Source organism: Heterocephalus glaber, unplaced genomic scaffold, assembly GCF_053883595.1.
Source record: "Heterocephalus glaber isolate CG9 unplaced genomic scaffold, H.glaber_assembly_v1.0 deba00000937, whole genome shotgun sequence".
Classification (NCBI taxonomy): Eukaryota; Metazoa; Chordata; class Mammalia; order Rodentia; family Bathyergidae; genus Heterocephalus; species Heterocephalus glaber.
In genome coordinates, this window is record NW_028258173.1 from 955,506 (window position 1) to 977,053 (window position 21,548).

Sequence of the window (21,548 nt, forward strand, 5' to 3'; positions counted from 1 at the left end):
CTGTGTGGTAGGCTGCATGGCTGGGCAGGCGAGGGCTCCCCAAGGTGATTCCCAGCTGGGTGTTTTCATCTCCCAGAGGTTTCTCAGAAGCGCCGTCGGGAGCAAGGAGCATCTGCCTGTGAGGACGGAGAGGCAATGGGTGACTAAGTGGGGTGACTTCTGTGGGCCAGCACCAAGTCACACCCCACAGACACTGGGGCCACGCTCGCCTCACAGGGCCCAGGGGCAGCCAGCTCCCCACATGTCAGGCCCCGGCCCAGGCCCAGGCGGAGGGCTGTGAGGAGTTGACTGAAATGAGGAAGCAGCAGCTTCTTGAAGCCACCCCAGGATTGTTCCAGCACACGGCCCACCCCTGTGTGCCTGGCCCACCGGCGCCCGCCCTTACAGTGCCTGACGCAGGCCTGCTGCCTCCTTTTCCTCTGGATTTTCCTCCTTCCCGAGCCCGTGCTGCAGCTGCCCCTGGGCCCACGCTGGACAGTGTCCTTGGCCTGGAGGACCGGTGAGAGCAAGTGCACACCCGCGGGAGGGTGCTGAGGACTCTTCCTGCATGGGGTGCTACGCGAAGCTCTCACGTGGGCTGTGGACCTTCTCCTGCCCTGGGAGTTTCCCAGAGTTAGCTAAGCTTAGGGTTAGTGCCTAAGGTCAAGGGTGCCACCTCGGCCTGTGGACACACCCTGTGACCTGCACCATCCAGTCCCGCTGCTCACTGAGGGTAGGAAGCGGCAGGGGGCCCATGCTGCCGCTTGGTGGTGCTGGGTGTGTGAACTGACCCTGCCCTTTCTCCTTTGTTGATCCCAGTTCAGGCTCACTTATGAGGCCCAGCAGCCTTTCTCCTAAGGGACTGGTCACACAGCTCCTGCTGTGTTGTTAGAACGATTATAAACTCTGAGCCAGGGCCAGGGATTTAGCTCAGTGGTTCCACTGCCTGCCTGGCAAGGCCAAGGTCCAGAGTTCAATCCCCAATACCAAAAAAAAAAAAAACAAAAAAAAACCAACCCAGTAATTTTCATTTCTTTTTTTTTTTTTTTTTTAGTAATTTTTCTACTTGGGCCCAAACAGACCTTCCTGGGTGAAGACAGCAGGCCGCTCATTCTCTGGGAAGACTATGGCCTTCCCCTTTGACCCCAGGCTTGGGGGGTCAAGGACAGCAAGGGGGCCAGGCATCAGGAGCAGGAGCAGGAATGGGGCCCAGGCACAGGCATCAGGGCACCTGGTTGGGCACAGCAGGAGAAGCCAGCCAGGTCCTCGAGGCAGGTGCTGTGAGGCAGCAAGGTGGGTGTCCAGACAGGTGACAAAGAAATGTCGGGGATACAGGCCCAGGAGAAGGTCCAGCTGGGCCATAGAGTGGTCCCTGTATGGAGCTCTGCCAGGACCACCTCAGGCCCCAGGTCACAGCACAGTACCATGCTCTCAGAGGAAGGTGGGATGGGCAGAAGGCTGTGTCCTGGCCCGCAAGTTCAGCCAGGGGCAGCAGAGACAAAAGCCTGGAAAAGAAGAAAATTGGAAAATGTTCTCTCTCTCTCCTTTTTTTTTTTTGAGGCAAGGTCTTGCTATGTAGTTTAGGCTGGCCTCCAACTCACAGCCATCCTCCTGCCTCAACCTCCCAAGTGCTGGAGTTATCTTGAGTTTGACAAAGTAACTATAATGGATATCTAGTAGTTGCATAATCAGAAAAACTGAAATCATATCAACTAAGTCAAATATTTAACCATGTTGGGGCAGGGTGTAGATGTGGGTGTAGCACTTGCCTGGTGTGTCCAAGGGCCTGGCTTCCATCCCCAGCAGCACAAAAGAAAAAGTCACAGGCCCCACCTCACTGTTGCCCTGGGCCAGCATTTGCTGAGTGTCAGCGAGCCCTGGGTGGTCCTCACTAGGCACTGAGCAAGCCAGGGGGACAGTGCCCTCCAGCTGGGGCTGAACCCTGAACCGGGGGGAGGAGAATACAGTGGGTACCTGGGAGTGCAGATTACTTGCAGTTCCCCTCCTCCCTGAGGCTTCTGTGTGACCCGAACCAGGGCTCCCTTTCCCGGTCATTTACAGGCAAGAGCTGGGAAGAAATTGAGCCCCTTCGGGCTGCTTTCTGCCCCACGGTTCGGGCTGTGCCCAGCAGGGGGCGCCATGGGCCAAGCCTGCCGCTGGAGCGCGGGACCGTGGGAACCTGGTTCCGCGGGCCACGAGGCCTCAGGCAGCCACTGGAGGGCTGTTTTCTCTTTTGTTTTATGGAGAGAGCAGAACCAACAGAATGAGTTGACTAAAATCCTCCTAAGATGTTTGTGTGTGTGTCTCCTAGCAGCAGCGCTGGAGTGTTAATTCAATATTTGACGGTTGCACAACTGTGAACATCATGAAAACCACAAAAGGGGGGGCCCAGGCCCTCTGAGATGGGGCCCCCTGCAGTTCCACAGGAAGCAGCACAGTTCCCATCATAGGGGGAACTTGGGGCACTGAGCTCATCCTCACAACCAACCCCAAGAGAAAAGGGACCCTTGCCTGGTCTGGACCCAGCGGGTGTCAGGGTGAGGCTGCATGAGGGTCCAAGGAATTCTGGGTCAGGAACACGCCAGGTTCTTTTAGGGTTTGGGCAACAAACTAAGCACTCGCATCTGTGTCTGGGAACAGCGTCCCAGGGCAAGGCACTCTAGTTTTTTGTAAGGACACAGAAAGAAGGGGAGGGGACCTGCACTGTCAACAGAAAGTGAGTCCAGAGGAAACACAAAATTGGAGTAGCCCTGTATTTGCTACACAATTTGATTTGTGTGTGTGTGGTGGGAGAGATTGAACTCAAGGCCTCCCACATGCTACGCAAATGCCCTACCACTGAGCTACACCCTCAGCCTTCGTAATATGAATTTATTAACTTTAACAAGAACATTTGCACCAGAAATCTCTAGGGTCAGATTAGGCACAGTGGCACAAACCTGTAAGCCCAGCTACTGGGGAGGCTGACAGGAAGATCAAAAATCCAATTAAAAAAAAAATCCAATCGAGCCCGGACAACATGGCAAGGTCCTGTCTCAACATTTAAGAGAAGGGAAAAAAATGTACAAATAGAGAAATCTCTAAGATCAGATGGCTTCACTGAATGCTACCAAACATTCCAGGAACAAGTGGCAGTCATATTATACAAGCTCAGCAAAGACAAGACATTTCCTAACTTACTTTCTGAGGCCAGCATGAGGCCTGGACCCAGGTCAGACAGATACATTATGAAAAAATGGCCCAGTGAATCTAAATTTACATTGCAATGATAAGGCATTGAGATATCAAAAGGCACTGAGCTGTTATTGGTGTTGCATGCCTGCAATCCCAGAATTTGGCAGGCAGGTGGATCACTGTGAGCTCAAGATCAGCCTGAGCTACACAGTAAGTTCAAGGCCAGCCTGAACTGCAGAGCCACAACCTGTTTCAATAAAACAAACAAACAAACAAAATACCACTGGACCCTGGACAGAGAACAACAGAGAAGGAATTGTGCAGCCTGACCTGGAGGCTCACTGAGAAGCTGCAGTTGCCAAGATGGTGGTCGCAGACAGGCCTGGGGTCAGAGACAGCCCAGGGCAGACCCTCACTTACACTGTCCCTCAGTCTCCTGTGACTCCACCAGGAGACAAAAGACAATCTTCCTGCACATGGTACTGGAAAACTGGATGTCCTGGGGCGGGGATTTAGCGCAGTGGTTTTGCCGCCTGCTGCGCAAGCGCAAGGACCCAAGTTCAATCCCTGGTACGCCCCCCCAAAAAGAATGTAAAGCCGTGCTGCTGCCAGAGAAAACAGTTAGGAAGAATGAAAGAGAACTCAGAAGGAGACCTCTGTGAAGATGACAGAGTGGTGAACAGCACAGAAAGAGCCTCTCCAAGATTTGGTGTCCTGACAGTGGAATATAGTGGTGTGAGGAGAAGAAGGAGGGAAATGGATTCCCAGGACCCAGGCAGGAACTGAAGTGAGAAATGAAGACCATTGGAGAGTGAAGAGAGTGACTTCAATGAAAAGGAGGAGGTAGCAAGTGGGATTTTCTTCCTGACCCCCAGACTCACAGGGCAGGAAGGGCAGCTTGAACCTTCAGATGCATGGTGACTACTGATGACCCCAGAGCCCTCCAGAGAGAAATGCACCAGTGAAACAGAGCAGTGGAAACAGAGGACTGCACTGGCTGGTGAATTATTTGGGTTCAGACATCCCCTAGGAGAGGGCAATTGGCTGGCAGCCATCCTGGAGAGCGGCCCACTGAGCCCGGAACTCAGAACAGCTGCAAGCCGACCCCATCTAGTGGTCCTGGTGTCTCAGTGCAGGTGCTGAGTTCAAGCCTGCAGGAGGCACTTGGAATGTTGTAGGCTCAAGGAATCCGGTTCCAGCCTCACAGCCAGAAACTGGCCTGAACTTCAGTGGAACTAAAGGTGCAGGCTTGCTAGGACTATCCAGTATCCCACTGTTAAGCTACAGCTGACTTGCTGGGATTAATCAACTCATATCTAGACTCTGTCTGCCCACATTGTCTAACAGTGACAGCAGAGACATGCCTTAAATTGACTTTTTTTTCCCTCTCTTTTCTAACTTTTTTTTCTTATTTTCTTCTCTTTTTTTGTTTTTCTCTCTCTTTTCTTTTTCTTTTTTTTTTTTTTTTTGTGCCAAGGATCAAACTTGGGACATTGCACTTGTCAGGCAGGTGGCGGAACCACTGAGCTAAATCCCTGGCCCTTCTTTTCTGGTTTTTGTTCTTTTTTTTTTTCCTGATTATTATTGTTTTTATATGAATGTGAACATAGTTTCTAGTTTTGTTGTTGTTCTGTTCTGTTCTTGTTTTTATTTCTTCCTTCTTTCTTTCCCTCCTGTCTTCTTCACCAGTTTTCCAGAGTTTGCATGATCTTCCTTTGTCCTCCAGCCTTGCTTCTAATCTCTTCCTCTTCTTCTATTTCTCTATTTTTCCACCCTAACCCCTTTTAAATCTTCTCCTCTATGGGTAAAATCATCATATTGAGAGTTTATTTGTTTTGTTTTGTTTTGTTTTGTTTTTTCAGTACCAGGGATCAAACTTAGGACTTTGAGTTTGTCAGGCAGGTGAGGGACCACTGAGCTACAACCCTGGTGAAGGTTTATTTATTATAAATTAAATTATAAATTTATTATACCATTTTCTGGTTCATTTTAGATTTTGCTACATAATCTCAAATCTAGTTCATATACTTAAAAGTGGTAAATTGATAGTTACCACAGTTTGTCATTCTCTAGGCTGTGTTTGGTGCTATTATTATTGCGATTGTACTACTGTACCCAAGGTGACATAATTGACCTAATCAGTTGTTCTTCCTTGTATGCCAGGACTGAGATTGCCTAAAGATCTTCAAAAATACTACAGGCCAGGGATGGGGATTTAGCTCAGTGGTTTCACCACCTGCTGCGCAAGCGCAAGGACCTGAGTTCGATCCCCACTACCAAAAATAATAATAATAATACAGGCCAGTGCCATAGAGCGAGTGGCTGGGCCAAGTGGACAGAAACTTCTCATCCCCCATAAACTGAAGAGGTAAGATCTTGCAACAGATTCAAAACCCAAAAGCCAGCTATACCTGGAAGACACCTCTGAGAAGCAGTCATTTCTTAAGGGTTCTGAATATTAGCAATAAAGCTACCTACTATAAGCAATTTACAAGCATCAACCCAGAAAATAAACTTAAAAGAAATAGAAAATGAAGGGCGGGGATTTAGCTCAGTGGTTCCAGTGCCTGCCTTGCAAGTGCAAGGTCCCAAGTTCCATCCCCAGTACCAAAAAAAAGAAAATGAGAAAATACTTACACAAGATGCACCCCCCCACACACACACACACCAAGACTTTCAGTTCACCAAAGACAAACCCAGGGATCACTGAGGTGGAACAATCTGAAAGCGACCCATCTGGACACTGACATGGTAACAGTGGAAGTAACAAAGTAGATGAATGAGGCTCTAGAAAAAAATCAAAGCAGAAATAATTTCTCAGATAACTACAGAGATGGTGACCAGAATGAAAGACATGCTTAGTGACTCTAGAGCAGATACAGATTTAAAAAATAAAATAGAGGAGCTTAGGATGGAAACTCTGCATGCCCAGCATAGGAAAGAAATGGAATCCGTGAAACAGATTCAAACATATACCCAGGAGATTAAAAGCTCCACTGAAAGTATACTTAGTAGAATGAGGCCAATGTCAGGACAGAATATCAGATATAGAAGACAGGATTGTGGTTAGTGACCACAAAAAGAAAGATTTCTTAAAAATAGCGAGGAACCATGAGAAACCAATCCAGCAGCTGCTAGATGATGCAAAGAAGAATAACATAAGACTGATGAGAGTCAATGAAAAAGCAGGAGAGAGTGCAGATGAGAACTCAGAAGACTGAAAAGGGAACTCTGATGGAATGGAAGCAGCAGAGGGCACACCTGTAGTCGGGGCCATGCAGGAGGCTGAGGCTCCCTTGAGCCCAGGATTTTGAGACCAGCCTGGCAAACACATAAAATCCTGTCTAAACAAACAGACAAAAACAGGGAAAAAAAGGAAAGAAGAAAATTTTGATCTGCACTGCACTGTGGACACACTTTGAGGACACCCTGCCGACTGAGAAAAGCCAGTGCCGAAATAAAAAGTACGGCCTTTGCTTTTCTGCCTTCTCTCTCTCTCTTTTTTTTTTTTGGTACTGGGGATAGAGCTCAGGACCTTGAGCTTGCAAGGCGAGCAGCAGAACCACTGAGCTAAATCCCCGGCCCAACCTTCATTTTATTTTACATTTATTTATTTATTTATTTATTTATTTATTTATTTATTTTGGCACCAGGGATTGAACTTGGGTCCTCACGCTTACACTGCAGGCGGCGAAACCACTGAGCTAAATTCCTGGCCCCCGAACCTTTCATTTTAAAATGAAGAGTATGGGCCAGGGATTTAGCTCAGTGGTTCCGCCACCTGCAGCGTAAGCGTGAGGACCCAAGTTCAATCCCCGGTACCAAAAAACAAACAAACAAACAAATAAAATGGAGAATCTGGGACCCATGCCTGAGAAGGGTCCCATAGAAAATGTTTCCCCAGGAATCATTTCATCATGCTGAGCTATTCAGGCCTCAGAAGCCACTACAGCCGTGGTCCAAGGGGACCCTGCTGCTGCTCCCACTGACAGCAGACCTGGACATCATCCATGTATGTAATGCTAGTTTTAAGGCATGACAAATGTAAGAGCTGTGGTGTCAGGGAAGCTTCCACCCAGATTACAAAGGAAGGACTGGGAGACCAACCAAGCAGTCCCTGAGAGCACCGGTCATGAAACTGTGGAAAGGAAGCCAAAGGTGCAGTTAAGACCCCAGAAAGGAGGAGATGCCAGGAATGTGGAACATGTGCTGAGGAAAGCTGCAGGTCAGAAGTGGAGCCAGCTCAAGAGAGAGGCCATGTGGACTGCAAATGGACAGACCAAGCTCTTTAACCATTCTGTACTCCCAAACCTAGATTCCCTGCTCCAGTACTTGCTCTACTGTTTCAGTCTTTATTTGGTGCAATTCCTTTTTTTTTTTTTTTTTTTTTTGGTGCACTTATTTTCTAGCTTTTTGTTTGTTTGTTTGTTTTGGTACCGGGAATTGAACTTGGGTCCTTGGGCTTGTGCAGCAGGTGGCAAAATCACTGAGTTAAATCCCTGGCCCTCTAGCTTTTTATTCTTCCCTTTTGGGATGTGAATGTTTGCCCTGTTCCACTGTACCCTGGAATTATGTAACTTGTGTTTGGTTTTAACAGAGTTTCATACTAAGAGCACACCTTAAATCTCATTTCAGAAGAGACTTGGACTTGGACTTTTGAAAAATGCTGAAACTGTTGATACTTTGGGGGGAAGGATTATTGTATTTGTGGTTGTATGCTGAATATTTGTATTATGTGGGCCAGGGATTTAGCTCAATGGTACTGTGCCTGCCTTGCAAGCACAAGGTCCTGAGTTCAATCCTGGTACCACAAAACACAACAAAAAAAAGAAATATTTGTATTATGCTAGGCAGAATTATGAACTTGCTATTGGTTTTACTTAGAGACTATAACTTGAGGAGATTTGTTTGGGTATGATGCTGGAAAGAGGTGATTTGTGACTGTTAATCCTGATATGTCAACTTCACTGGATCAAGAAATCCCCATACCAAAAACAAAGAAAAGAAAAACAATGAAATGCCCATGCCAGGTTAGTGAAGCACATTGCTGGGTGTGTCTGGGTGGCACTGAGGTGTGACCTTGGGGACTATGTGGATCCCCTTCCTCTCTGACACTGTCTCCCTACTGGGCTTTCTGGCCACCATCCGCTGACCAGCCTTGCTCCAGCACACCTTCCACCTTGTCCTGCCTTCGAGCCAGCTGGCCATGCAGAAAATGCCCTCAACTGTGAGCCACACAGACTTTTCCTCCTTTAAAAGAAAACAAAAGGACCTTACGACTTCCCTCAGATGAGGCCCTTGGAGTGGCCCAGCCCCACAGACCGGAGGAGAAGGGGGGTTGCCGGGCCCCAGGAAGCGAGCAACGAGAGTGAGTGCTGAACGGGGATGGAGTTCAGGTTTGCGAGGTGCGCGGGGTGCTGGAGATGGGGCCACAGGTGGCTGGGCGTGGAGAACGTACTTAATTCAGCTGAGCTGTACATGGAGAAATGGCTGAGATGATAAAGGCTATGTCGAGTATATTTTACCCCAATAAAACATTTCTGGAATCAGGGCATGGTGCTGTACTCCTGTTATCCCAGCACCAAGGGAACCTGAAGCCAGAGGATTGCAAGTTCAAGTTCCACCTGAGCAACTTAGGGAGAGTGCGTCTTAAAATTGAACAGACAGGGCCGGGGATTTAGCTCAGTGATCCCACCGCCTGCCTCAAAAGCTCAAGGACCCAACTTCAATCCCCAGTACAAAAAAAAAAAAAAAAATTAAACATAAAAAGGGTTGGGGATGTAGCTCAGTGGCAGGGTGGCACCTGAGTGGTAGAGGGTCCCCACTACGGCAAAAAGAAAAAACTCGGAAGGAAATGTCCAAATCAAGCCAAGTGGAACACATATAATCTCAGCCACTTGGGACTCGGAGGCAGAAGGATCTCAAATTAGGGGCCACCCTGGGTGCCTTAGTGAGCCCCTTGTCTCCACAGAAATGAAACAAAACCCAAACGGCCCGCGGATGTGGCTCAGTAGTAAAGTGGAACCTAGAACCCAACAGGCCATGGGTTAGAACACAGGACCACAAAAAAGGGGGGAAGCCATCCAAAACAGAAGTAAAGTTCAAGATCGTAAGCATAGAAAATCCTAAACTATTCATGAAATAATTGTTGGAGCTAATAAAAGAATTCAGCAAAGTTGTAGAATACAAGATCAACACACGAAAACCATGTTGAATGTACACAGCAGTAATGAACAACTCAAAATTACACTTCGGACAACAATTCTATTTAACATCTAAAAGAATAAAATATCGAACAGCAAATTGAATCAAGCATATGAAAGACTTGAACACTAAAAATGATAAATTGTTCCTGAAAGAACTAGAGGAAAAAAAAGCGACCCTGTGTCTGGAGGCAGAAGAGCGCCCCAAGGCGGGGGTGTCCAGGACAGGCCCCGGGGACCTCTGTCCAGCTCCGGCCACTTACAGTGGGAGGAGTTGGGGCATGTCACCGCCACAAGGCCCGGCTGGGCAGGTGCGCACAGGCCAGCTACTGCAGAGCACACTGAGGGACACACCTCATGCTGCTTGTGACATGCTCCGCTTGCCCTGGGCCGGGCAGGACAGCTCCTTGGGGGCCAGCCCCACAAGGAGGACAGACATGGCCCAGGGCTGGGCTCACTGCTGGGGAGGGCCTGCCGGACTTCCCGGGACTGCAGACTGGGGGAAGGACGGGCCCTGAGGGTGCGCTGAGCAGAAAGGGGAGTGAGCAGCCAGCAAAGGCCTGGAGAGAGACCCTCCCTACTTTTTGTTTGTTTTTATTTTTTGAGACAGGGTCTCACTTTGTAGTTCAGGCTGGCCTAGAACTTGCCTCGGCCTCTTGAGTGCCAGGATCACAGGTGTGTGCCACCATGTGCCTCCCTACTACAAGATCTCCAACCCAAAGGGGGTCTTCTCCCTTCTACACCCCAGCCAGGTCCCACAAAGGGTGTGGGGCTCAGTTCCCTGAGGAGGGAAAGGGGCCCACACAGGGGAGCTTTCTGGCAAGGGTGCCCTGGCCTCCTCCAACCCTGGACCCTGGACTAATCTTGCCAGAGGCTGAGCGGCTTTTCCCAGAGTATCATCTTACACTCACACAAACATCCACAGCCCCCCTCAGAGCACCCACCCCGGGAGGGAGAATTCACAGCACAGCAGCTCAGATTATACAGCCCTTGCCCTATGCGGAAGTGGTTAGTGTCTGGGAACGTGGCCAGCTGGGGCCCTCTGCCAGTCCATGCCTCAGAAGTTGTGTCATAATCCCATTATATAACGGGGGTGGAGGGCAGATCTTTTTTCCAGAGAACTCTGGGGGGCAGCTGCCCACTCTGGGACCCCAGCTGGGCACAGGAATCTCACTGTGAGCAGCTTCCTGGGGTGCTGGGTACTGCCCAGAGGGCTTTCCACACCTAGAAGATGCAGGCGGGGGCAGGATCCGGGAGAAAGGCGGAGATCCTAGCCAGTGCTGTGCACGGCCGAGCCCCAGACACCTCTACACTTACCCCTCACTGGGCTCCTGGGGCAGCCCGAGCCCCAGCTTCCCCCTGAAGGAACCACTGAGGCTCAGAGAGCAGGACCAGGACCATGAGGGGCAACCATGCATCAGCTCTGGGGACAGCGGCCTTGCAGGGACCAGGCCACACGGGACTGTCCAGAGAGAGCTGTCCGGAACAGCCAGGTGCCTGTCAGAAGACCTGGGCTATATGTACAGGAAGCCCAGAACCTGCGAGGCCTTGGGGTGGTCCTGGGCCCCGCACTGCGCAGAGCCCAATCCCACCTGGGATGGTTACTCTCAGAGACGCCCGGCCTGGCCAGGATGGGCACCCACCAGGTACAAATCTGCCTCAGCCAGGAGTCCGGGAGCCACCTAGGCACAGGGGTGGGGTGGGTACAGCCACCTCAGGGACCCTCTCTGTGGCCCATACGCCTTCAGGTGACCTCCAGCAGGACACCGGGCCCAGGACAGGGTGGTGACCAAGCCAGGCTACTAGCTGCCACAGAGCATTAAGAGTGACTGACTTCAACCCTGTGTGCCAGTGTGTGCGGACGAGGCTGCTCACGGGTGACTGTGTTCTGTGCGTACCTGTGTGCGCCTGTGTGAGGGTGTGCAGATGCACAGTCATGCCTGTGTGTGTGCACGTGTCCTGCGTGTCTGGCCTTGTTCCTGTGTGTCCACATGGCCCTTGTACGTGCTCACATGTGCCACATGCCTGTGCCCAGTGCAGGCCCACACCCACATGTCCACATGCCTGTGCATGAGTGCACACAGGCGAGGCTCAGGGACAGGGTGGCCTGAGCAGCTGTCTCCCCCTGCCAGGGTGCCTCGAGCTCTCTCCCGGCCAGCCGCTGCCCGCCTGCTCCGGAATCTGAATGGTCCCCACAGCACCCACACTGCCTCCCAGGGCCTGAACTCTGGCAGCCCCTCGGTGGTCCAGGCAGCTGGCCCAGGGCTCCCTCTCGCCCTTGAGTCCACTTCTCCCTAACTCACATGGCGCTGGCCCTGGCTCTGCCCCCATCCTGATTTCTGTGACCCCAGGTGAACCTGGGATCCAGTTTCAGGTAGGATCGCCAAGGTCACCCTCTTCACCTAAAAGTGGGAAATGCTGACAAAACCTCCTTCCTAGGGTGCAGGGGTTCAAGGGGAAGGAATTAGAGACCAAAGTTCAGAGGCTTCTGGAAGGATCCTGTCCAGGTCTTGCTGCAGCCCCTGCCTGTGCCCTGGAGGGTCCCCGAAGGTCTGCATACTGCAGCTCACCAGCTCCCGGGGCCTCTGAGGAGGCCAGAGCCTGTGAGCTACCCCAGCCTCGGTGGCACCTGCACTCTGAGGCCCCAGGCACCTTCTCTGTGCTGGATGCCTGTGTGCACAGGTGCATGGCGCAGGGGGTGGGTGTGTCTGTGCCTGTGCAAGCACCCAGCTTCCCTCCCCAAGGTGCCCCCACCTTCCCCTGGAGCCCTGGGACAGGACACTGTGCCTGGTCTCTGTCCAGTGGCCTGAGACAGCCAGGCCAAGCCAGTTCTTCACTGACCAGCTTTGTGACCATGGACAGGGAGCTGGTGCTACCTCCAACCTGTCCCCTTGACAGGGCACATATCCATAACCCAGTGCCAGCCTTCTGTGCTGGGGGACAGCCATGTGAGAACCACAGTGGCATGAAGGCCCCAAGTGCGGAGTACATGGTGCCCAAGAGATAGGCCCCGGACCTTGTAAACAGGCTTCAAATGGAAAAAGGAATTTGGTGGATAAAACTGAGGTAAGGAAGCCAAAATTCTAGTGAGTCCTTCCCCTGCCAGAAGGACAGCTCCTTCCTGGAGTCACAGTGGAGTCCAGGAGGTTGGGGCAGTGGCCCTCGATGTTCACCTGGCCAGTCCTAGGGGCAAGACACATGCAGTTTCCGGGGAAGACATCTGCATTCCTGAAAGATTCCCACACTGGGCTCCTGACCCACGGGCCAGGAGATTCCCACAGTGGTGGGAAAGGCCACCCGGAAGACCCTAGAACTGCACCACCTCCTCAAAGCATAAAGCAGAACCACACTCCTAGATGGTTTCAAAGATTCAGGTCACGGTGCAGAACAGAACAGACAGGGTGGCAGCTCCTGCCACATCCTGGTTTGACCCCCTCCTCCTCCGCTGTGCAGAAGGCGGTGGGCGGACCCCAGGAAGTGACAGGGAATTCCATGAAATAGTCAGGTGGTGACTCCGCTGAGGCTGGGGTTTCTTAGGAGAACACCGCTACATGAGCAGCACCCCAGCCCCAGCTGTTTCAGCTTCTAGCTCCATGTGACAAGGTCAGGAGCCTCCATGGCCTCTCACTCTGCACACGCCAGGCTGGGCCACCTGGGCATGGGCACGGGTGCGGCAGGGACAGGCTGCAGGGGCGATGGTGTGGTAGATCTGTGTCCCAGAGGGAGGGAAATACATCCTTCCCACGGAGAAGGCAGGGTGCCTCGAAGGGCCCTGGGCTGGGGGGAAGCTCACACTGCATCTGTGCATGTTCCTTCCTCTGCCTGACTCCACAGCTTCTAAGGCCAAGAGCAAGCAAAGGCCAGGTGCGCAGCCAGCAGACCTAATGGCACATGACTCGACCCTGCCAGACAGGGACGCTGTTATACCACTTGGCAGAACCCTGCAGGAAACACCACAGGCCCATGGCTGTTTTTTCTTTCTTTAGTTTGAGCGTGTGTGTGTGTGTGTGTGTGTGTGTGTGGTAGTAGGGATTGAATGGAGGGTCTTCACACTAAGCTACAGTCCAGATCTTTTTAATTTTTTTATTATTTTTTATTTTTTATTTTTTTTGGTGCCAGGGATCAAACTCGGGACCTTGCGCTTGCAAAGCAGGCAGTGGAAACACTGAGCTAAACCCCACTCCCTCTTTTTTATTTGTTATTTTGAGACAAGAGGATCCTACCAGGTCAGTGAGCTACCTAGACTGGGTTTGAACTTGTGTTCCTCAGCCTCCCAGAATGCTGGGATTACAGGCATGCACCACCACATCCAAGTCCACCGGCATTTCAGAGCAAGCTATGACATCTTCCATAGATTATTCTTTTATTTTCATTTTTTATTTTCTATTTTTTTTGGTACTGGGGATCGAACTCGGGTCCCTGCACTTGCTCGGCAGGCGGTGAAACCACTGAGCTAAATCCCCAGCCCTACAGGTTATTCTTTTCAACTGGAGGAGTAGATTATATTTGGTTCTGGGACCCAGAGGACACTTGGCCATGGGCCACCAGTTTACCACGTGACCTGAGCTGGCTGTCATTCATGCGTGTTGTCTGATCCACTACAGCATACAACAGGGACTCTGGAAAGTTCCTGGCCCAGGCAGCTTCTGGAGATACGAGTGCATTTCATGAATGAGCTGCCCAAATGTCTCCAATCCCTGACCTGCCCTGAACCCTGGGACAGTGGCGTTTGTCCCATGCACACTGTCACGCAGAGTGGGAGGTGCTCAGGACACAGGACAGACAAATTTCCAGAAGTGGCATTGGGAGAAGGGTACATTAAGTCCTCTGATTGTTTTGCCAAACTGACCCCAAAGCCCTCAGCCTGAGATGGGGATTTTCTGGCAGGGGGTCAGGGTGGGACTCCTGGGCAGGACAACCCCTTCAGCTTTTACATACTGCTGCAGAGGGCAGGAGGGTGCCTCAGCAGGGCCCTCCAGGGAGGAGGCCCATGCTAACGGGGAAGTGAGAGACACCTGGGAGGGACCAGGTGAGGGCTCTGGAGGCTCAGTGACCATGAGTGTCGATGCCGTCAGGTGGGCAGGGCCACCTTAAGCGGCAGGTTGCCCAGCACCTGGGGACAGGTCATCTGCGTCAGGGAGCTCAGAAAGGGTCTCACTGCCTCCTGCTCTATGGGTGGCTGTCCCCACCCAGGGCAGCAACCCAGTCAGGGATGCCAGAGCAGAACTAGAGCTGCCATGAGGTGTGGACAGCCACCCCATGCCCACGGCACAGCTGCTGTCAGGGAGGAAGGCCTTTCTCTTCCAGTGACCATTACAGGGAAACACTTCTGTCCAGAATAGACAACTCTCCCAAAAGCCACAAAAATTCTACTTCCCTAGGGTGAGGGTGTGGTTTAGTGGAACATCATTTTCTACGGATGCCAAAGGCCTTGAGTGGGATCTCCAGTAAGGTAAGAAATCATATCAAAACAAAACAAAATTCCATAAAAACAAAAACAAAAACAAAAACAAAATTCCATCCCCCGTGCCCTGCTCCCCTTTGCACAGTGCCGCCGTGTCCAAGCGCTTTCATGACCTTACTTTTCATTTACTTTGCAAACCCCAGTACAGAAGTGTGGCTGGAGGGTCTGGGAGTGAGGGCCACTCCCCAAGAGTAACGAATCCTGCCTGCCCCGGGCCACACACCCTCACACCTGCCAGCCCAGATTATAAAATCCAGTCCTCCCCAGCCCTGCACTGGTTCAGCACCATGCAGCTGAATTTCAGCGGTCTGCGGGCCCTGGTAACAGGGGCTGGGAAAGGTGAGTGTAGCAGGAGCTGTGGGTGCCAGAGGCTGGGGAGAGCAAGGGACGTCAGCCTTTATGTGACAAGGCCCCAAGGGGACCCCATCACAGGTTACCCCCAGGCACCTGAAAACCACACCACCCAGGCAGAACTCTGCCCAAACTTGGCTGGAGTCCCACTGAACCAAGATGCCAACAAAAAACCCCTCAGAGGGAGCTGGCTGTGCTCCAGGGCAGCCCTAAACTCAGCCTGGGCCGCTGGGAGTCCAGCTATAGCTCCTCCCTTGGGCACCCTGGGAGGCAGCTGCCTGCAGGACACCCTTGCTTGATCCTGGTCAGCTGGTGCTCTGACCTGGGCCACACAGGGTCTGGGGCCAGCAGCAACTTCTCGAGGCTTATCCCAGGGCAGTAGGGGCTGACCTCACGCCCACCCGCTCCCCTGACGCCCGCTGTGGCCAGGTCCCCAGTGCCACGTAGCCATGAGTCCCCCTTGCAGGGATCGGCCGGGACACTGTGAAAGCCCTGCATGCCTCTGGAGCCAGAGTGGTGGCTGTGACCCGCACCCACACCGACCTGGTCAGCCTCTCTAAAGAGGTGAGGCACGGGACCCCGAGGCTGCAGTATGCACCCTAGCCCTCACTGATGCTTCAAGTGCCACCCCACAACATCTCCACAGTGTCCCAGGATAGAGCCTGTGTGCGTGGATCTGGGCAACTGGGAGGCCACAGAGCAGGCACTGGGCACGGTGGGACCTGTGGACCTGCTGGTCAACAATGCGGCTGTGGTTCTGATGCAGCCCTTCCTGGAGGTCAGCAAGGAGGCCTTTGACAGGTGGGAAGCCATCGGGGATGTGGTAGGGCTGGGGAGGGCCGCCAAGGACTGGCGCGGGGAGACAGGTGGTCACGGCCCATCTCTCTGCCAGGTCCTTCAATGTGAATCTTTGTTCTGTGTTTCAAGTGTGCCAGGTGAGCCAGTGGGAAGGTGTGGCCTGGGGCCAGCTGGCTGGGGGGTGCAGGGGTGAGCTGCCCCCAACTCTTGGCTTCCAGATCGTAGCCCGGGGCATGATCGCCCGAGGGGTGCCGGGGTCCATTGTCAACATCTCCAGCATGGTGGCCCACGTGACTTATCCCAACCTGCTCACCTACAGTGATTGCACCCCACCCACGGGAGGCCTGGGCTCCAGGGAACATCCTGGAAGAGACTCAGTCCTGAGTGGCCTTTGGTGCTGCCCTCCCAACAGGCTCTACTAAGGGTGCAATGACCATGCTGACCAAAACAGTGGCCAGGGAGCTGGGGCCCTACAAGGTGAGTGTGGGGGTGGAAGCCGAGCTCCGGACTCAGGGGCCAGAGGCAGGCACTGGGGCCAGGAAAGGGCTTCCAGGATGAGCATGGGCTGCAGGAGCATTGGAGCAGTAGGGCGAGGGCTTAGCTGAACACAGGAAGCTCAGTCCTGGGGATCCAGGGGCGGCGGAAGGGGGCTAACCCACGGGCTGAGGCCACCAACCCTGCCCTGGCCCCAGATCCGAGTGAACTAGGTGAACCCCACTGTGGTGCTGACCGATATAGGCAAGAAAGTCACGGCCGACCCTGAGTTCTCCCGACAGCTGATGGAGCGCCATCCGCTGAGGAAGTTTGCAGGTAAGGGGGGACAATGGGGTTGCGGGCCCGGGAGAGGCCGAGTCACCGCCCTGACATGCTCACCGCTCTGCAGAGGTGGAGGACGTGGTCAACTGCATCCTGTTCCTGCTCAGCGACCGCAGCGCCTCTACCACGGGCTCGGGGATCCTGGTGGACTGCGGCTACCTGGCTTCTTAGGACCGCGCAGGCTCCGGGCCAGCGGAGCGTCCCGCTGGCACCTGCAACAACGCCTGACCCGCCCCTCCATGGCCCCTCCCACAGGCGCGTGCGCGCTCTGCCCTCTACCGCTCTCCAGGCCAGATAATCGCGCCCCTTTACCTCGCCTAGACCTGGCCTCGCAGACGCTGCCCCGGCTCCGCCCACGCAGACCACGCCCCCGCCTCATAATCCGCCCCTCCCCCAACCCGGCCCAGCCCACCTGCCGGCACCCGTCTCCTCCCCCCATCCGCACCCAAGACCCTCCCCACCGACGGTGTCCCCGCTGCGACCCGGCACTTTGCCTAAATAAATGGACGCCATTGTCCGGTACCAGCGCGAGCCAGCGTTCCGAGTGGGCGCCCCGCCAAGTGGGCGGTACCTCAGGGATGGGGCGGCTGTCACCTCGCAGCCAGTCTCCTCAACCGCAGACCCTGCCGCCCCGACCCAAGGGCCGCAGTGCTTCGCAGGAGGGCGCGCTCCCCACAGCCCGCCAGCCAGGGCCCAGGCCCAGGCAGAGGCGGGGCGGCCGCGGCCACCTCCCTCCCCTGCCAAGGCCGCGTCCCTGGGCGCCGCTGCTGGCGCTGACCCCTGTCCACTAACGGGGAGATGCTCTGGACCGTGGCTCCCTTAGGTCCAGTGGGGCCAGCGTTCAGAGCAATGGGGTGGATCAAGTGTAGCCCACCTGCTCTGGCCCGGTACAGAGTACAACAGCCCTGCAGCCGGGGCTGGCCCAGAATCCTGCTGGCCTTGCTGGAGGGTGGCTGTGCTTGCCTGACACTGCCCGTGCTGTCTGGGAGGCCACCTGGCCTGAGGTGGCCAGCAGCTGGACTGCCACAGGATTCAATGGCCAGGGGCTGGGGTGAGGCCTTCCAGGCAGTGACTGGGAACACAGGGGCACTGGGTGGGCATGGGAGGTGGTGAGGGTACTTCTGATAGTCAGCAGGGCCGGGGAGGGAGGTCCAAGCTTCAGCCATCTTGGGTCTGTGTGGCCAAGGACCACAGGACAGACAGTGGGTGAGGTGCAAACACTCCTGAGGCCAAGGTTAGCTGCTGAAGGAATCTGAGGAGATGACCTTGGGAGGTCATCGTGGGGGATGTCCCTTCCTTAGTCTCTGGCAGGCAGTGGGCAGGGTCTATGTCTAGGAGCAGAAGGTAGGGTTACAGGGTGGCCTTTCGGGTTGGTTAGCAGGGAGAAGGCCTGGGGCCATCTTCCCACGGTCCTGGTCACCCCTGCCTCCAGACTGTCCACCCTCCGGATCCAAAGCCCCAGGAGACCCAGAGGCCCTACCTTCACGCATTTCCTCTTAGTGGCCACAGAAAGTCCCAATGGTGATGACTGTAGACTTTCCCACAGTGATCCACAGAAGAAAATATCTTTTGTGAGGAGACCTAGTGTCACATTTGTAAGTGACCCTAGGCCCAGGTAAGGAATGCTCACCATGTACTTCTATCTTTCCAATCCTATCCTCTCCCATCCTGTTCCTTTTTTTTTTTTTTCCTGTTCCCTTTTTAAAGGTGCTGTCTCAGTACTCAAGGAGGCTGAGTTAAAGGGATCAACACAATTTCCAGGCCGGCCTGAACTCCATACCTAGACCATATGTAGGCTGCCTGGGGGCGACCTCAGAGTTCATCTCTTGTAGGCTGAGGCATGGCATTCTTGCTAATGTGTCATCTTCAGTCTTACTCTATTACCCTAATTCTTTTGTGTGTGTGTGTGTGTGTGTTGTACCAAGGATTGAATTCAGGATCTTGCGTTTGCGAGGCAGGCACATAGCCCCTGAGCTAAATCCCCGGCCCCTAATTATTTCTTTTTGAGCCTTCCATATAAGCTTGGTGACCTGCTGTCAGTGCTGGTCCTGGGAAGGGGTCCATTCGAAGCTCTCTTTGATATGTCAAAGTTAACACTGGGTTCTCTGCTTTGTGCATAGCTTCATGTCCCTTCAGGCCTTTACTACATCTATTTCTTTTTTCATATTTTAATGTATATTAGTACTCTCTGGAGTACATAATGATTACATTCGTCATGGGGAGTTAGTACATGTACATAATATACAAATTATTTTTTCATTCCTTTTCCTCCTTTTTCTCTCCCATCCCTCCACCTTTTGGTCCCTTCCCACTTGCAAAAGATCTATTTCCTATTATCTTTTACTTTACTCTTTATTCATGCTTTGGGTTTCTCATATGAAAGAAACCACGGGTATTTAAGCTCGTGTCTGGTTACCTCTATTCTTTATAATAATCCTCTTGTCAGGGAAAAGCATACTGACCCGAGTTCCCTAAACCAACCCGCCCAAGCGGTCACTCTGGGAGTCTTCGAAAAGCCCCGCCCCTGCCGCGCCCACTGTCCTTTAGCCAATCATTCCCGAAGGAGAGCCACTATTTAAATATCCCCGCCCCCTTCTCAAAAGTCGCCCTGGGATCTCCCGGCCTCGTTCAGTCCCCGGATCTTTTAAGTCCCAGCTGACCGCGGGGCCCTGGACGCGCCACCATGGACCTGGGGTTGGCTGGCCGCTGCGCACTGGTCACCGGCGCCGGCAAAGGTGGGTCGGTGGGTGGGAGCGGGCCAAGCTGGCCGACGGGCGAGGGCCAAGGGCCAGGCCAGGCAGGGTGCACCCGCGCTGAGCCGAGCTCCCCGCAGGCATCGGGCGCAGCACGGTCCAGGCTCTGTCTGCGGCGGGTGTGCGCGTGGTGGCTGTGAGCCGGACACAGGCCGACCTGGACAGTCTAGCTGCCGAGGTAGGGCTGCGGCGGTTGGGACCCTCTGTGCCCCGCCCCCTCTCGCGGCGTTGGGGCTTGCGGGGACCCCAGCACCCTTTCCCGTGAGCGCTGCTAGCGTGGACGACCCTGGGCTGGGGAGGAGGCTGAAGCGTCTGCTGAGCAGGCCTGAGGCCGGAAGGAAGTGAACTTCTGGAGGCGGTCCCGGTTCCGGTAGTGCAGCCCAGGATCTGCTCACAGGCGCCCCTAGACCTCTGACCCTTCCAACTGGAAGCCCCTCCCAACTCCAACTCCTTCCAGTTTGGGCCCCTCCCTCAGGTGGCAGAGGTCCAGCTGTGCCCTCTCTGGGGTATAGAGCCACTGGTAGCTGTGCCTCGCCCCAATACACACAGTGTCCCGGGGTAGAGCCTGTGTGCGTGGACCTGGGAGACTGGGAGGCCACAGAGCGAGCACTGAGCCGCGTGGGCCCCGTGGACCTGTTGGTGAACAATGCCGCCGTGGCACTGCTGCAGCCTTTCCTGGAGGTCACCAAGGAAGCTTTTGACATGTGAGCTGGCAGAGCCAAGGGGACCCTGGGAGAGGGGCTGTTTCCTCCAGCTCCCTCCCCCGACCACGGTCTGTCCATCCACCTCTAGGTCTTTCGATGTGAACCTGCGGGCTGTCATCCAGGTGTGCCAGGTGAGCAGCCCTGAGGGGCCCTTGTCGGGACGGGACCGCAGAATGTCAGGTCTGCTGATTTCCCTTTGTGATTTTAGATTGTGGCCAGGGGCATGATAGCCCGGGGAGTGCCAGGGGCCATTGTGAATGTCTCCAGTCAGTCCTCCCAGCGTGCACTCACCAACCACAGTGTCTACTGTGAGTGCCTTTGCTGTATTCTGATCCCCACCCACCCCAACCCTAGCCCGCTTGAGCTCCATGATGTTCCCCCTCACAGCCTCCACCAAGGGTGCCCTGGACATTCTGACCAAGGTGATGGCTCTAGAACTCGGGCCCCACAAGGTGAGAGGGCTGGGGTGACCCCCACCACTCAGACCACTTGTCCAGGGTGCCCTGCCCACCTTGCGGAGCCCTGCTCATCTCTATGCAGATCCGTGTGAATGCAGTAAACCCCACAGTTGTGATGACGCCCATGGGCAAGTCCAACTGGAGTGACCCCCACAAGGCCAAGGTCATTCTGGACCGCATCCCACTTGGCAGGTTTGTTGGTGAGTCAGTCAGTGGTCCCTGTGCCTGCTTGCGGCAGGGGTCGGAAGGAAGGAGGGTGGCCTCTTCTGGGTCCCTGACCCTCACCTCCCTCACAGAGGTGGAGAATGTGGTGGATGCCATCCTCTTCCTGCTGAGTGACCGAAGTGGCATGACCACAGGGTCCACTCTGCCAGTCGATGGTGGTTTCCTGGTCACCTGAGTTGCCTCCAGCCACACATACTTCTACCCCATGCTGAGCCCACCCCCACTCTTAACCCTCAATAAACCTGACTCTTCTGCCTTGGCTTTGTGCTGATTTCCAGGTGGGCAGCGATCCGTTAGACCCACAGTCAAGGTGGAGGGTAGCCTGGCTGGCATACCTGAGGCTTTCGGGCCTGGCCAGCCCCCTGGGAGAGAAACCTTCCAGCAGGCTGGTTCCTAAAGGGGTGGTGAATCTGACCCAGAATGGCCACTGGCCCTGCCAGGTGTGATTCGCAGGGGAATGCTGGCTAGTTTTCCTTGCAGTTCATGGGTAAGGTGCATGAAACAGGACGACATATGTCAAACCTTCCTCATCTGCCAATGGCCGAGCAACTTCTTTGTTGAAATGGACAATTGTTTTCCAATACTGGAAGAAATTTCCCAAAGGTTTTGTGTTACTTACAAAG

The 21,548-nt window shown here is 54.0% G+C and overlaps 2 protein-coding genes across 2 annotated transcripts; both read left to right on the plus strand.

Moving 5' to 3' along the window:
- The first annotated feature begins 15,044 nt into the window (after positions 1-15,044).
- On the plus strand, positions 15,045-16,956 carry LOC101726221 (carbonyl reductase [NADPH] 2-like). Its single transcript, XM_087208282.1, is given in 7 exon segments — positions 15,045-15,159; positions 15,638-15,735; positions 15,818-15,972; positions 16,064-16,287; positions 16,382-16,446; positions 16,662-16,779; positions 16,853-16,956. Coding segments are annotated over 7 exon segments (816 nt in total). The 5' UTR covers positions 15,045-15,107.
- Positions 16,957-19,363: 2,407 nt separating this feature from the next.
- Dcxr (dicarbonyl and L-xylulose reductase) lies at positions 19,364-21,181 on the plus strand. Its single transcript, XM_004861002.4, has 8 exons — positions 19,364-19,520; positions 19,619-19,716; positions 20,088-20,242; positions 20,331-20,373; positions 20,451-20,550; positions 20,630-20,694; positions 20,783-20,900; positions 20,997-21,181. The coding sequence occupies exons 1-8, from the start codon at positions 19,469-19,471 to the stop codon at positions 21,098-21,100; spliced, it is 735 nt and encodes a 244-aa protein (XP_004861059.1). The 5' UTR covers positions 19,364-19,468; the 3' UTR covers positions 21,101-21,181.
- Positions 21,182-21,548: the final 367 nt, after the last annotated feature.

Bases quoted from the DNA above. Each gene is read 5' to 3' on its own strand.
- Dcxr (XM_004861002.4), top strand. From the start codon at position 19,469: ATGGACCTGGGGTTGGCTGGCCGCTGCGCACTGGTCACCGGCGCCGGC. The intron at 19,521-19,618 runs GTGGGTCGGTGG...AGCTCCCCGCAG, and splicing joins GGTCACCGGCGCCGGCAAAG to GCATCGGGCGCAGCACGGTC. The intron at 20,243-20,330 runs GTGAGCTGGCAG...ATCCACCTCTAG, and splicing joins ACCAAGGAAGCTTTTGACAT to GTCTTTCGATGTGAACCTGC.